This window comes from Aspergillus lucknowensis (assembly GCF_044049455.1).
Source record: "Aspergillus lucknowensis strain CBS 449.75 chromosome Unknown BJX67scaffold_99, whole genome shotgun sequence".
Taxonomy (NCBI): Eukaryota; Fungi; Ascomycota; class Eurotiomycetes; order Eurotiales; family Aspergillaceae; genus Aspergillus; species Aspergillus lucknowensis.
The window spans coordinates 16,523-30,646 of NW_027263643.1; the positions used below are offsets into that span (position 1 = coordinate 16,523).

Sequence of the window (14,124 nt, forward strand, 5' to 3'; positions counted from 1 at the left end):
ATTTGGAAAAGAGTATGCTCGGCTAATCCACGCACGTACAGGTAAGCACTGCAATGCAAAGCCAATGGAAGGATGCATAACCCGGTCTACTCGGAAAACTCGTCACCTGGCGACGGAAGATCAGCGAGAGACCTTCACACCTTACGGACATTGATAACGGCAGGTCGATGGTCATCGCGAAACTCTCCCAAATCCCATCTGTAACCGGTATCGACAAAAGTACGACCAGCCATTGTGTGGGGGACCCCAATCCCTTGGTAGCCTGCGCCCAAACATTATTCGTTAACGCCGCTTTCGAGGGCACAGAGGACTTGCCCGTCCAGCCCCCTTGGTTGATCGATCTCGAACTTCCGCCGGCTGCTTGAAGAGCACGTTCTTGACAATAGCTACCCTATTCTATGTATTGGCATATATCCCAGCTATCTCCTTACTCATTTGTGGCAGGATTTCGTTTGCTTCTCATCCTTGATGGGAGCTACAGCAGCTGGGAGTTAGCCCTAACTATCACGAAGCTTGGCTCGCACTAAGTTCGCCTCTATCTTGGATGCCATTTTGGGGGTGGTGAGACAATTCTGAATGACAGAAGTACTCATCTCAGGTTCCAAGTCAGTGGAACCTCGTCCCATCTTACAGTCACTTGTGCAATACACCCAGCGAGCACCTTTTCTTCTCCTCATCGCGCTCGACGCGCTCCAGGCGCAACTCGAGCTCCAGCATTGTGGGTGCATTTGTGCACGGGCGCCCTAGCACTCTACCCATCTCCGATTATGCCTTCACTTGTCACAATGGCGGGAAACATAACGCCGGCCAGGTGTGTTGTTAGCATTTTCATCGAGACTGTGCCTGCAGTTGGAGATTCACCTGGATGCGCCCGAGGCTCGCATGATCTCTATTTGTGAGCCAGGAACACTGCGGCTTTTAGTGGACAAGTTTACCTCCGACACTCCTATGAGTTTTGACGTCCGTAGTCGTCACCGTATAACCATTCTGCACTTCGCACTCCAACCTAGACAATGATAGACAGCTTCCTCGATGTAGCCGGGACTCAAGAGGATATTAAGACCGAAAGCCAATGTGTATTCTACATTCAAATAGACAGTATATCAAGGATATCATACCAGTACCAGAACCGTACCATCGCTTCATATCAGTCATGATCAGCCAGAACAGAATTAAGACATAAGAATAAGATAGACAGAGGCTCATAAGAAAGAAATATAGGAAGTCTTATAGAGAGGATAGAAAAGAGTAACCGGCCGTAAGGAGGCAGCAAACAATAGGGTATATACAACGAAGAAGACAACATTGCAAGGTGAAAAATGGGAGTGTACGCAAGTCATTACTTCAAGCTCATCCATGGAGTAGCATAACCCCAGGATGGATTGTTGGCGAGTACAGGGCTTGTTCCGGGCTCCGGAGAGGCTCCCCGAATTTTGCTCGATTTTTTCTTTCTCAATGGCGTACGGGTCGGCGCTTTAGATTGAGTGTACTGCTGATCAAGATCGTTGTCGCTGGTGGTATGTGACTCGGTGTCGGAAGAGCTGAGGTAGGGTTTCGAGGTGTTGGAAGGAAGCGTAGGGCTTAGTAGGCCATTCTCATCCCGAAAGTCACCCTTTCTTGGACTTTTTATAGAGGCAGGCCGTTTTCGTGACCGTGATCTCGATCGTGACGCTATTCTGGGCACAGCCATTCTATCATCCTTCGGGGAGTGCATTCGGTCGGGTCGGCCTCTTTGCCGGCCGGGGTAGATGTTAGACGAGCAATGAAGTGCCACTTTGCTCTCTGCTTTTTTGATCGAGCACGCAAAAAGCTGCTCGATTTGGTAAGCCGAAGGTCGGTCGGCCGGATCTCGACTTAACATGTCCCGCGACATTGCAAGCATTGGTCGGATCGCTTGGAAAACAGGGTCTTTGCGCTTCTTCGCGTCGCTGTCGAGGAGAGTGATCCACGAACTCACTTGGCCCATATTTCGATCGAGGTGAAAAGAGCAGTCCGCGACACCACCTCCCCGGCCAGCTGTCCGATTTTTAGCTCCGCGATGGCTAGAAAACGCGGAGATCTTTCGCTTGCAGATGTAGGTGAAGATATCGAGGAACACAGCACCGAGCGAGAAGATATCAGATGCTTCGGGATCAGTTTGTCGAGACTGCCATACTTGGACCAAGGCTCCGCCGCTGCTATGTGCACTGGGCAGACCAACTGCATTAAAAATCATGGAGCCGCGGCCTTCTGATGACCCCGAAGAGTTGGAAGAGGTAATGGATGGGGTGTAGAGAACGGGACGCTTTACAGTAATCCCACGCTTTCGAGTACTGCTTCCGTTACTTGAACCAGATGAAGACGAGGAGACGCCGACGGAGTATCGGGAAGAGCTATCCTCCGCCCCGACTCGGATTACTGTGCCGTGAGAAGCGACTGACTCGGGGGGCGGACTCAACGGCTCTGGGTCTGAGATTTGCAGACCTTTTAGACGAGTCAGAGCCAGCATTGGTGGACGCTCCCCGGTCTTGCGACCCGTTCGCCCTCCGGATGGTAGCGTACTGCCAGCAGGGCCACTGTTTTGAACACTGATCGACCGCACCCATCGTTCAGGGGGCCCATACTGATACGATTCGACATCATCCACCTTAATTGGTGGGAGTAATGTATCCAGAGCTTCGAACTGGCCGATGAAGATTCTCCAGTCCGTATCAATGAGAATATTTGAAGGGCGTATAAGGCCGTGAACCTGGCCATGGGCATGTAACCATGACAGCCCATGGGCTAGGCAGTGTGGCCAATTGATGAGTATTTCTCGGCGTCGCTCTTTGGGAAGCTTTTTGAAGGATTGCGGGGTGTCAGTCAGGAAGGACATGAGGTTTCTTTCGTATAGGCCCGAAAAGAGAATACAGACGGTCTTGTCGGTAAAGTATGACGCGTAGATAGAGTAGATATGGTCGTGTGCTAATCTCCTCAAAGAGCGAATCTCCTCAAGCACTTCATCTTCCTCGAAGAAATGTGGTGCACCTCCGATGGTCACCTGGGTTCGCAAGTAGACTTTGCAGACCACGCCAGCCAGAACCACCTTCTCGACACCCTCTCTTGCAAGAGCGGTTCCAGTTTGCAGAGTTTCCACTGGAACACCTTCATTCTCGGTGAATTTGACATGTTCGCCTTCGCTGATGCCCCGCACGACAAAGCGCCACTGAGCAAGGAAGAATTTGGAATCTAGCTCGCGGTTCGAGTCAGGAGAGAGCTGGAGACGGTCGACGCTATGGGCGGCAATGGGAAGGTCGTTGTCGTCGAACGATTCATCTACCAGGTGGAAAATGCGCTCGGGAATGCCAATATCAAGCAGAATTAGAAACAACCTTCCGGCTTTAGCGAGGATCCAGTCAAGGTATGTCTCGCTGGTGAGGCCCTCTCCCCAGGGCAAGGGAGCAACAAGGCGAGGTAGGGTGCTGGATGGGAGATGCTTGAAGATAAAGTCAGGGCAGACGGTCGCCTTGACGCGATCCTCAGGCCACCAGACAGAATTCAAGACGGACATGGTGAACTCCGCGGAGAAACCCGAAGCGATGAAGCACGGAAATGGGAGGCAGACGAAGGGTGTTTCGGGAACATTTCTGTGCAGAGTCAACACAGAAGGAAGGAAAGAGTCGAGAGAAGCAATTAATACAGAGTGCAAGGGCGAGCAATGAAGAGAGATCCAGAGAAACGACACCTCTGCCGGGGCTCTGAGGTGGATGCTTATCTTGTGACTCGAGAGCGGACCACTACCATCCTCCAAGGACATCAATAGTGGCAACAGCAGCGTCAACTATTGCAACTGGAGAGAGGAATTGGCCAAGAAAAAGCGATTTCATGGTTCAAGATGAGCAAGAGGAAAATCCTCTCAAGCGTCGCAACGGTGTGGCCAAGGGAAGAGCCGGGTCGAAGCCCGTTGGAGGGACGGGAGCGAGTGAGATACATCAGAAGGAAAATCAGGAATAGCGCGAGAGTCATTGGAATGGATGCATTGGACCACACTTCAGACGGAGGACAATCGAGTGGGCTGATAAGAGGAGAATTGCATTCTTCGTGAGACTCTTTTTGAAGTTGACTGGTACCATCGCGGCCCAATTAGGAAAGATGCTTATCAGTCCACGGGTTGACAGCTGACAGAAACCTTCTCGTCAAGATAAGCTGCCTCGTCCGCCATTCAGCGTTCTCCATCCCCTTTGCAAAGACTCGACCATTCCCGGCCCAGCCCTGTCCTTTCGATCTTGTCTCGAACATGAGCTCCTGCAGAACTCCCGTCCTGGCAATCCCTCTTTATTGTTGCAGCTCCGCTTGACGCTCCCCAGTTTCCAGGTACCGGCTTGCCGCCGACGCCCGCCGTCAACAGCCGGATGTAGCTCTTATCTTTCTCCTCGGGGCCCGCCGTGCTCATCGTTGTGCCATGTCGAGGGAGGACAATTGCTTTGGCCGTGTCGTGGGGTTCTCCGATCGCCGAGTGCTCCCCGTGCTGGATTTGAGAGCCAAGTCTGAGCACGGCCTGGGTTGTCCTTCTTCAAGGTATCCGGGATATGATTGCCCGGTCCTGCCATTTCCTCTTTCTGCTAAGGAACAACGCCTCTTCGGCCGGGGTCACCTTCCTGCCGGCAATATGCGCGTCAACGGCGCTTCAAGAACAAAGAGGAGTTTAACCCTTGCTCGCGTTCGCCCTCTCGGCATCGTCCTCGGAAAGAACTTGAATGTGATGCCCTGGACTGCACTTCTCTCGTTCCGATAGGACAGGCATGCAATGAGGGATATACCGGGCTCCTCCCTTGGGGTTGAGGGGCCCACCCATGAAGAACCAGTTCATGACTTCACGCTCCAGCTTCCATCCGTGTCCTTGGGCCCCTCCTGATAAGAATGGTACAGATGTCTGGTCAGTAGAACGCTTCATCGCTTTTGGGTCGCAGGCCTCCTGCTCAAATCCCTGGTCGAAATTCGAGTCAAGTGAACAATCTCCACTTCCAGTATTTGGGACCTTTACTATTGAATTCGTACAGCGAAGCCTCATCAATGGCGGTTGGCGGTTCCACTGATTCCAGACAGGAGAAAAGCCGGACGCAACTCTTTGGCTGACAGCAGGTTGCCGATCATGCCGCTTAAGCTTATACCCATATGCATACATCGAGGAAGGAAACCTTCTGTATTTGAAGCTCTGACCGTGGGACCAGAACTAGTCAAGCCATGCATGGGCTAATGATCTTGGATTCCGGGAGCCAAAGTGTCAGTATAGACAATAATGAGATTCTGCATCCTCACAAGTCTATTCTTTTTCAGATCCGTGAACAGAGATCTAGCACCAGGATCCTGAAACTTACTTTGCGCTCTCTACCTTGATCGGCTGTTGTCAGTCATGCCTGCAACGCCAATCACCACTTTCCCCCTCCTACTTTATCACTTTCACATGAATGTCACTAGAGAACCGCCTTTGCCAGGATCCAGGCACTCAACGCAATAATTCGCCTCCGTTCTCCCTCCGCCACCCCCTGCCGCCGGTGTCTTCCCTTACTGATGTCTGATTTCGATCTGCTTCGTGAGCTCCCCGTGCCTTCCTCGAAACTTTCCCAGCCGCACCGGTAAACTCCCTGTCCGATGCGCCTGAGTCAGGCGTTGTGGTGTCCCTTGCAGTTGGTCCTGCTCTGAACGTCTCCGGTTTCGATCGCAGGCTTTGCGAAAGTGGTGCTGCTCATCGCCAATGTGTTTTGCGCGGTTGTTGATGAAGCCTTCGTGCGCTGCTTTTTCCTCGCTCAAGGCCTCGATCTAATTCCGTCAGTCTCCACTCTCCTCTCCTAGGCTTTGGTTCGATTGACTATTGCTGATTCTCCTGAAGCTTTACTACAAGGCACTGCACGTTCAATCTACTTTGGTAAAATATATTGAACGGATGGAGATTGAGAGATTGAGACTTACGCATTTCAGCCAAATATCCTGCTCTGAGCTCCACGCCTTCTGGCACCTCGCAAGCTCTGATTGCGCGTGTACAAGTTTCCGTTCTTGCTCCTCTGTCCATCGACACCGAACATGGTCCTTGACTCCGTCCCAGCTTACCAGTCTCCTGTGGCTTCGTGCTGGCCCATCAAGATCGAGAGGGTCAATGTCCTCATCAGACCCAACTTCGGATTCAACATCGGACTCATACCGGACGTGAACTGTGGGACCAACATTGCCATAGGCTTCTTCCTCTTCGGTATCGATATCGTTGTCTACACGCTTCCCCTTCCTATCCATTGGCTTCGATCTGAAGAAGGGAAGTGGAAGCTGGAGACGAAAGACGTATTTAGTCTTGACGTGGTGGTTGACGCCCATTTTCGCTCTCTTGGGATTATATTCAAAAAGTGAAGAAATGAAGACTTTTATATGTACGTTGATCAAAGCTGTGCTGAGGAAAAAGCTGACATGAACCAGGCTCTGTTTACCCCGGATCCATGTTCGTGTCCTTCCGCCCACCCAGCTCCTTATATACCCCCGGCTAGATCGGCCCTTCACTCTCTATGTCGAGACTTTTTTTCGCAAACTAAGTTACCGCCCGTGCCACAAAATTCTCAATATACGCCCGTTCCGCGGTCATGGTCCAAGAAAAGGGCCGATCATAGGCCGGTTGTGTCAATCCCTTCCACCACAAACGGTCATCTCTCCACATAAAGACAGGATTGACTCCAGTCGCGGGGAAATACGTTCCTCCTTCAGGCGAAAGTCTTCCCGACAACGACAGTCTGGACTCTTCATATCCGCAATGCTCGGCAGATGAATGGCTGTTCTATCTGCACAATGCAGGCCTGAGCCCAATTGAGACTAGAATGTAACGCAAGCACCGGCTTCCACTGGCACGCGATCCCACTTGAGGCGCCAAGGGCGGAGAAGAGGAGAAAGTGTTCCAGGCTTGCACGTTCTTAGCATTGCGCAAAGCTTTGGGAACGGAAAACAGGTCAGGGGCTGATCCGCAGGGCTGTCAACGTGGCCGCCGGAGAGAAACTGGGCCAGGGGAGAGATGGATTTTATGACGTTTTCGGGCGCAGAAGTCAAGGGTTGAACAAGTCCGCAAGAAATTTACTGGGCTGTGGAGTTGTACTCCGCGAGCCGACTTCGAGTCTCCGAATTTACTCCACGGCCCAGGACTCAGCGACAGGTTTCGACTTGAGAAACAAAGGCTCCTCAGAGGCCAATTGAGCTCACAAAATCTTGAAGGGGAGGAGAGGAGAAAAAGAAAAACCAAAATCAAGGAAAATTTGTTGGGCAGCTGACTTTAGCAGACACAATACCCAATCACAGACAACCCTAAAGAAAAGAAAATATGAGGCCAGCGCAGACGCTCGACATGATGAAGACATCGATCATGCAAAGGGCCACCAAACACCGTCCAAATCCAAGTTTGCCAGCCCGGTTAGACCCGACTAAATGTAACATCGAGTGTAGACTCAATCAATAAGAACGAACGGAGACATCAATTCGTATGCAAGAATCAACATTGATCGTACTGATCTATCGTGAAGCAATCAACCCCTTTGGATGATACTCCTGGGCATAGAGCGTGTCGCTCTTACCTGGCTCTTCTCATCTTCCCTGATTTGCTCCCCAATTATGACACTGACGAGTCTTCGATGCAATTCAGCTTCTGTCCAGCCGATCCTTCCTGTGCCCCCGGCCTTGCAATCCCCATAGGCAAGCTCCTGCCTGAACCGGTGCACGATGGCAAACTGCAGCTTGGTGATCGGGACGCCATATGTATTATCGGAGGTCCAGATGTAGTCACCGATGATTTCAGCGTGCCCGGGTTTCGGGTGGTAAGGGAAGAATCCGGGGTACTCTTTCGCGAGCCGATAAAGACGACGGAGGAGCTGGTAGTGGTCGTTTGAGAAGTAGCCGGAGGTGGGGAGAGCGGGTGGAGTTTGCTCCTCTGGCCCCTGGGCGTCTTCTCTTTCTCCTTTTCCCTCCAACTTCGATGTGGCCTTAGATTTGAGAGGTGGTTTCTGGTTGCCCGGCTCCGATCGAGACCTCGACTTAACGACTGGCGGTATCTCCTCGCTTACTCTCACGTCATCTTCTTCCTGGATCTCTTCAGGTCCTTCACTCTCACTGGGGTGCACACTCCGACTTGCCTTCGAGCTTGACCGACTACGCGGTGCACTCGAATGTCTCTGCAGCGGACTTGAGTCCCGCACTGGAGCCTTTAGCCAGCCCGGTGTGAAATTTGTGATCCTCTGAAACCAAGATGACGTTTTGACGGCTTTCCTGACGGGTTCGGTATTCCTGGGCGTGAAGGTCTCTTCATGGGCGGATCCTTGCTCCGAGACATCTGAAAGACTAGCCTTGTCCACATAATCAGACGGACAGCGTTGCATCTCGCTTTCGTGTCTTGTTGTCGGGTCGATTTGGAATGTCTCGTCTTCCAAGTCTCGTTCCGGGCTGAGTGCGACAAAGTCGGCGGGCTCCTCCAGCTCGTCCTCTTGGCCACCCTCGTGCCTTACAGTCTTCGTACGGCGTTGTGAGGCGGCAGATGACGGAACACGCTGCGGCGAACGGCCTTGTGTGCTGCTTAAAGGGCTACTCTTCCCGTAGTAATAACGAGCACGGTTCGGTGTGTCCTCTGCGCGGAGCAAAGCAGAGATATCGACATCCTGCTCTCGTAGCTCCCGTACCCGCGACTGGCCAAGGAAGGGCATTTTGCCTTGCCCATCTAACCAATACGCTGGAGAGTATGTACCGCCAATCCCCCGATCCCCAGGAGTCGAACCATCTTTCCAAGGGCTCGACTGCGCATTGTCTTGAGGTTCAAGCAGAGACTCTCGGTCCGAATTTCCTTCGTCTTTGGCTTGTTCCTGCCAGATGTCTTCATACCCATCGTCTTCCTCAGCGCCATCCCCATAGTCCTCTTCTTCCCTCTCTTCGTCTTCCGGCTGATTCTGCTCTTCTCCATAATCGTCTTCATATTTCTCATTCAATTGCCACTGTTTCTCTTCCGCTCTCGAGCTTGGCGGCTGGGGGCTTTCTTGGATATTGCGTTGTTCTTCCACGGCCTCAAAAGCCGGCGAATCACTCACATCACTATCGATAACAATGACCCGGCTTGGATCCGCCATCTGAATCGTCCTACTAATCGCTTCCCGCTCTTTCTGCCACTCATCAAACCGCCTCTTCATCTCCGTACTCGGAGAGGATGAGGCCAGCCCATTGTATTTCCGGTAAGGAGTTCTCGATATTTCTCGTGTTTGCTCAAAGTGCGGACTGTCTGGGCTTTCCTCTTCGTTACCTCCCACTCCTGACTCCTGTATTAACGCCCGCCGCGCAGGGCTTTGCATTTCGGCCAGTTTCCGCCTCATTGCAAGAACCTGCCCAAGTCCGAGAGCCGCTCGTAGGAGACGGTGCGCGTTAGGATGTAGGTCACTAAAGACCAGATCGAGTCGCCTACGTGGTTCCATGTAGTCGGGAACAGGTTTCCCCGGATTTGAACAGCTTAGAACACGGTCAAGGACAATTCCTGCTCTAACAAGTTTTGCAAGTCGGAGAAATTGTTTTCTCGGTGGGCTAGGTGGCGGTTCAACTTTTGGAGACGAGAGTAGACGTTTAGTCGTAGTGGGCGGACTGACTGCTGGTAGTTCAGGATACTTGATCTCTGCCTCCGAGGAAGGCGCCGGGTCTGGGCTTGGACTAGGGACAGACGATTGTTTGGGCGGCTGACCCAAGCCATGTGTCCTTTGTTTCAGAACGCTATTCGGCTCTCGCTCCATAATTGGTTCCAAAGAGCCCCTGGTCAGTTTCGAGTTGCTTCTAAGCCCATGTTGTCTCCCAGACAGCAACGACTTCAGCGAGACCATGCTAAAATCTTCATCCCCCATTATAGAATCAGACTCCCTGTGCTCATTTGTAGGGTCATTGATGCGTGTCACATTCCGCATGGACGGAATCGCAGTATCTTGTGCGGGATTGTTCCCCTCGTGTCGCTCATCATCTACCAGCGACGATGAGGTAGGGGTCGGATAGATTCGTGGCGGCATGGGTGTATGACCGGCGTGTAAGCTATTTTCGGGAGATAAAGTTTCGGCCTGAAGGACCCGAGGTGGTGATGGCATTTTTGAGGGAGTCGAATGTAACTCATCGGTTCCTTGCTGAGAATGGAAACGGTCTATCTCATCGCCATTTGGAGTGTCGTAAGTTTTCTCGAAGACTGGGCCTGATCTCTGTAGCTCGGAGGTCTGGTTGATCTCCATCTGGTCAGGAACTTCGAAAGGAATATCCGGTTCTTGGTTATCGTAGATCCCATCGTCCGAATCCGCGTCCCCTGCCAAATTCAGAGGACTCCAGCTACGTCTTTCTAGCTCCGTACCGGTCGAAGCTGGCTCCGCGACTTGTGCTTCCACCTGCTCACCACCCTCAACTGTCTCAGGCTTCGGTTGGTGTTTCCTTGGCCGACCCCGCCTTCTCTTCTGTTCACTATTCCCGCCAGGGCCGGGAGTGTTACCTGGGCTACCAGAACGCGGGGTCGCACCAGGAGCGCCGGATTTCCTGGGACGGCCTCTCGGCCGCCGTGGCGTTTGCTCCGAGCCATCTTTAACGGGAATCTTCATTGTAGTAGTCGACGATTTGGGCCGTTTACGTGACGGACTGCCCTGGTTCTCTTGCTCATCCTGCGTGGCCTCGAGTGTCACGCGAATCCGCCAGGGGCTGACATTCCCCTCCGCCTGAGCCTTATCCGGAGACAGGGAACGTTGCCGGCCGTCCGTTCTCTTCGTGGGCGACCCGGGAAGTAGTATATCATCGAAGCGGATCGAATGCGCGCTCTTCGCGGGGCTGAGACTAATGCGCGGCCTTTTCCGTCTCGCCGCACCGGGGGTGTTTAAAATGCGGAGGTTTGCGGGCGACATGGCGCTGCTTTGACGACCGGAGAAGGGCCGGAAGGGGGAGGATATTAGGTAGTCAGCATCTCCTGGGGGCGCAAGAATGTCCGGGGAGGAGCTTGCGCTGTGGGAGAACATTGAATGAATGCAGGATGCGAGGGATAGCGAGCGACTAAGGGGCCTGAAGAAGTGAAAGCGCGTCAACAAGGGAATCCAAAACACGTCATTGTCCCGTATCCAGGAAACCAAGGGGAACTAGATAATTGAAGTATCCAAAATGCGAGTCTGGCCGAAGGGAAGCGGGGACATCCAGCCAGCAGAGTGAGTGTGTTGGGTGCGCATAAACACGCATTCCCAATCGGGAAGGTGAAAGGCGATCCGCGCCTCAGGCACAAGCCAAGATTATGTCAGCGGATATCCGAATCTGTCTTCGCTAGATTGGGACTAGCGTCTTTCGCTCATGAGAGAACATGGATGAGCGTTGGAACTGATTTACATCGATCTGTCGTGTAAGTACGAAGAGTGCTATCCAGGGTCATAATGGAGTTGATGTAGTGAATCGAGGGTCCAGATCCCTTGAAATCGTCGCCCAGATGTGGGCATAGGGGTGATGGAGCTGCCAGTCGAGTGGTCTCGCTCGCCCTGATATTGGTTTCTGCATCGCCGGCAACAATGGATGCGATGGGATGTTCGAAATCCCAGGACACAGCGCGTATCATTCATTTGCGGTATTCAGTCCAAGCCAGTAGGCACAACACGATCCCAGTTGTGTTTTGTCCACGATTTCCGTTGGAGACATCGACTCCCGACAGCACTCTCCGAGGGCTGGGACTCTTAACCTCCCAGGCTCTTCCAGGCGGCTGTCAACCCCTGTTTCACGGTCTACTGGGCTATATTCTTCAAACACCCTGAGGAAGTAATTCGTTCGTCTTGGCAACCCCGACAGGATGATATAAATCATGAAGAGAAGCAGGATGTTGAGCGATATAGCAGAGCTAGCCCATCACAATGGCGCTTACAAAATCAGACCTCGCGATTCTCTTCCCAGCAGGAAGCTTCGCCGCTGCTGATGAACCTCACAATTCACAGCCAACCCCTCCATTGGCCCCGGAGGCGACACATCCACGGAATCTCCGCGGTTCCGCGTGTACAGGGCCTCAGGAGCCGAAGCAGATGCCGCCTCCAGGTGCTCAAGGCCGCCTACACGCGCTTCGTGACAGACCAAGAGTGGAGGTCACACGGTCTCTCGTACAACTCCGACAGTGACACCAGCGACGTCTGGAACAAGGAAAATATCAACGCCATGAGCAAGTTGGGTGGCGGCGTCACGCACTCCGACTACGAGGCCGGACCGAGCCGGGTCGACGTTGTAACGACCTATGTCACCGATCAGTCTGTCACGGTGCACGAGTATGGACACGCGCTCACGTACCATGCGCAGAACTGGGTCGACCAAACCGCCACAGGGGATTGAACTGGTTCGCGGATACCTATATGACCTCTGACCTGTGCGCAACTGCGCGTGATAGTCACGGAGAATCTACTGGGAAGAGCGCAATCGACCTGGCAAAATAACCAGAAACTCGTTCCAGGTGATTGTTGATAGCTCCGTCAGGTCGGCGAATTACTACCAGGCTTGGCCGGTGCTGACGTATCTCACAAACAACCTGGACAGCTATACTGTACTGGGCAGTGATACTCTCCGGAATCTCTTCTCGCAGTCCGAGATCGGTAGCAACGAGACGCCACTGCATACCCTTGCGCGTCTCCTATCGTCAACGTCCATCGCCTCAGGAATCGGCCGCTCCTGGGCACGTATGGCTATGTTGATATCGGGCATGAGGCTGCTCATCAGGTCTTCCTCTACCAAAGGAACTTTCTCAGCTTTGACAATCGCAACTCCAGTGCGAACGTCTACACCGTCAAATCTGATCGCCGGCGGCTTAACATGGGTAGGAATATCAACCGACTCCAGATCTTGCAGCCGGGGGAGATTAGCGCCACAGTTCAAACTGAGGGGGCGCTCACAGCCGCATTGGCCGTCCAGAGCACGTCCTGTGGATCTGCTCGGTTCGCTGACTCGGTGGATGGGTCTGGCTCAATCACTGTGGAGGACGGTGAGAAGGCGAGCCTTGTTGTGGCGTGGCTTGGACTGTTCTGTTCATGTTCCTGGGACTCGTTTCAACTTTTAAGTCTTTCTCGTGGTGGATATGTACGGTCTAACCAATGTTGGAAGCAATCAAGTTTCACATTTATGAAAATCATGACAAAAGATTTCTTCAATAGGCGGGTCACAGTGGCTGTTCGTGCCTCAGGGATCTGTCGTACAAGCGGCCTTGGAGATGTCAACCAGCAAGAATCGAAGTCCGATCAACCTCATCTGTTCCCACCTCTTCGAGTCGCATATTCTCAGGCCGCATGAACCTGCTTCCGAATTACCAGAGGCAAAGAGCTTGGCGACAAGTTAAAAAGCCTTCTCCTTACCAAGGTCTTAGCTTTCACAGGACAAAATCGTACCCACGAATGAGTGCGTAGAGCCCGACACACCAATCGCAAGTTTGGTGAAGACTTGTGCCACCGAAGGCTGACCGTTTCCAAGCATGATGCCTTCCCAAGCTGACCCCTCAACCTGCCATCTTGCCCACTCCACAATCTTCCATCAAAACCAGTTCACGCGAAGGAGAGGTGAGCATATTAATTGTCCCTTTTAATTAGTGACAACAGGTGAACTCGTTTAATTTCCCAGGCTTATTAATTGCAGGATTCTGACTCCCAATTTCCAGCGAAATTAACCGACTCGTAGCCGAGACCACCACACCCGTCGAATCCAGTGCGATGCCACGCGGCTTTCGCATCTGCAAGGAACAGACGGATTTTAGAGTGCATCGTCGATGGCTGTCATCCTGGCGTACCCGAGACGAAGCTTTCAGTGACTCCAAGTCGACCAACGATTTTCACTCTCCCCGCCAATCCTCATGCATGCTGCCTGCGAACTCTGCGCCAAGTAGATGAGCCTTGTCAGCGACAGGTTCTTCTGGAATCCAATCGTTGCGCGACACGGCAGGGAGAGCCGAGAAATGCCCATCAGCGGTGAACGACGCAGGAAAGAATTCAAGAGATGACCATCTCTGCACAGATCTGACTATGTCGTGATGAGTTACCCGCAGGCGGTATCTGGATGGAGCTCGATCGCTGATTCAGAGCCATGAGAAAGCGGGTGATGGAGGCGAGATTGAACGTGCGACGACATTCTTCCATCGCTTCCAGCTCGAGT

The 14,124-nt window shown here is 52.7% G+C and overlaps 3 protein-coding genes across 3 annotated transcripts; all 3 read right to left on the bottom strand.

Annotated features, from left to right (window-relative positions):
* Window positions 1–1,339: 1,339 nt before the first annotated feature.
* On the bottom strand, window positions 1,340–3,529 carry BJX67DRAFT_376002 (protein kinase domain-containing protein; the record flags this gene model as incomplete). Its single annotated transcript, XM_071031785.1, has 2 exons — window positions 1,340–1,580; window positions 1,653–3,529. 2 exons carry the CDS (start codon window positions 3,527–3,529, stop codon window positions 1,340–1,342), a joined length of 2,118 nt encoding a protein of 705 aa, XP_070880411.1.
* A 1,978-nt stretch (window positions 3,530–5,507) lies between these two features.
* BJX67DRAFT_338730 (uncharacterized protein) lies at window positions 5,508–6,408 on the bottom strand. Its single transcript, XM_071027617.1, has one exon. It carries the CDS (start codon window positions 6,322–6,324, stop codon window positions 5,872–5,874), a length of 453 nt encoding a protein of 150 aa, XP_070880412.1. The 5' UTR covers window positions 6,325–6,408; the 3' UTR covers window positions 5,508–5,871.
* A 1,103-nt stretch (window positions 6,409–7,511) lies between these two features.
* Window positions 7,512–10,988, bottom strand: BJX67DRAFT_376003 (putative AT DNA binding protein; the record flags this gene model as incomplete). The annotated part of the gene is made up of 2 exons (XM_071031786.1): window positions 7,512–9,689; window positions 9,723–10,988. The coding sequence occupies 2 exons, from the start codon at window positions 10,986–10,988 to the stop codon at window positions 7,512–7,514; spliced, it is 3,444 nt and encodes a 1,147-aa protein (XP_070880413.1).
* Window positions 10,989–14,124: the final 3,136 nt, after the last annotated feature.

Excerpts from the sequence above, each read along its gene's own strand:
- BJX67DRAFT_338730 (XM_071027617.1), bottom strand. The coding sequence starts at position 6,324 with ATGGGCGTCAACCACCACGTCAAGACTAAATACGTCTTTCGTCTCCAG.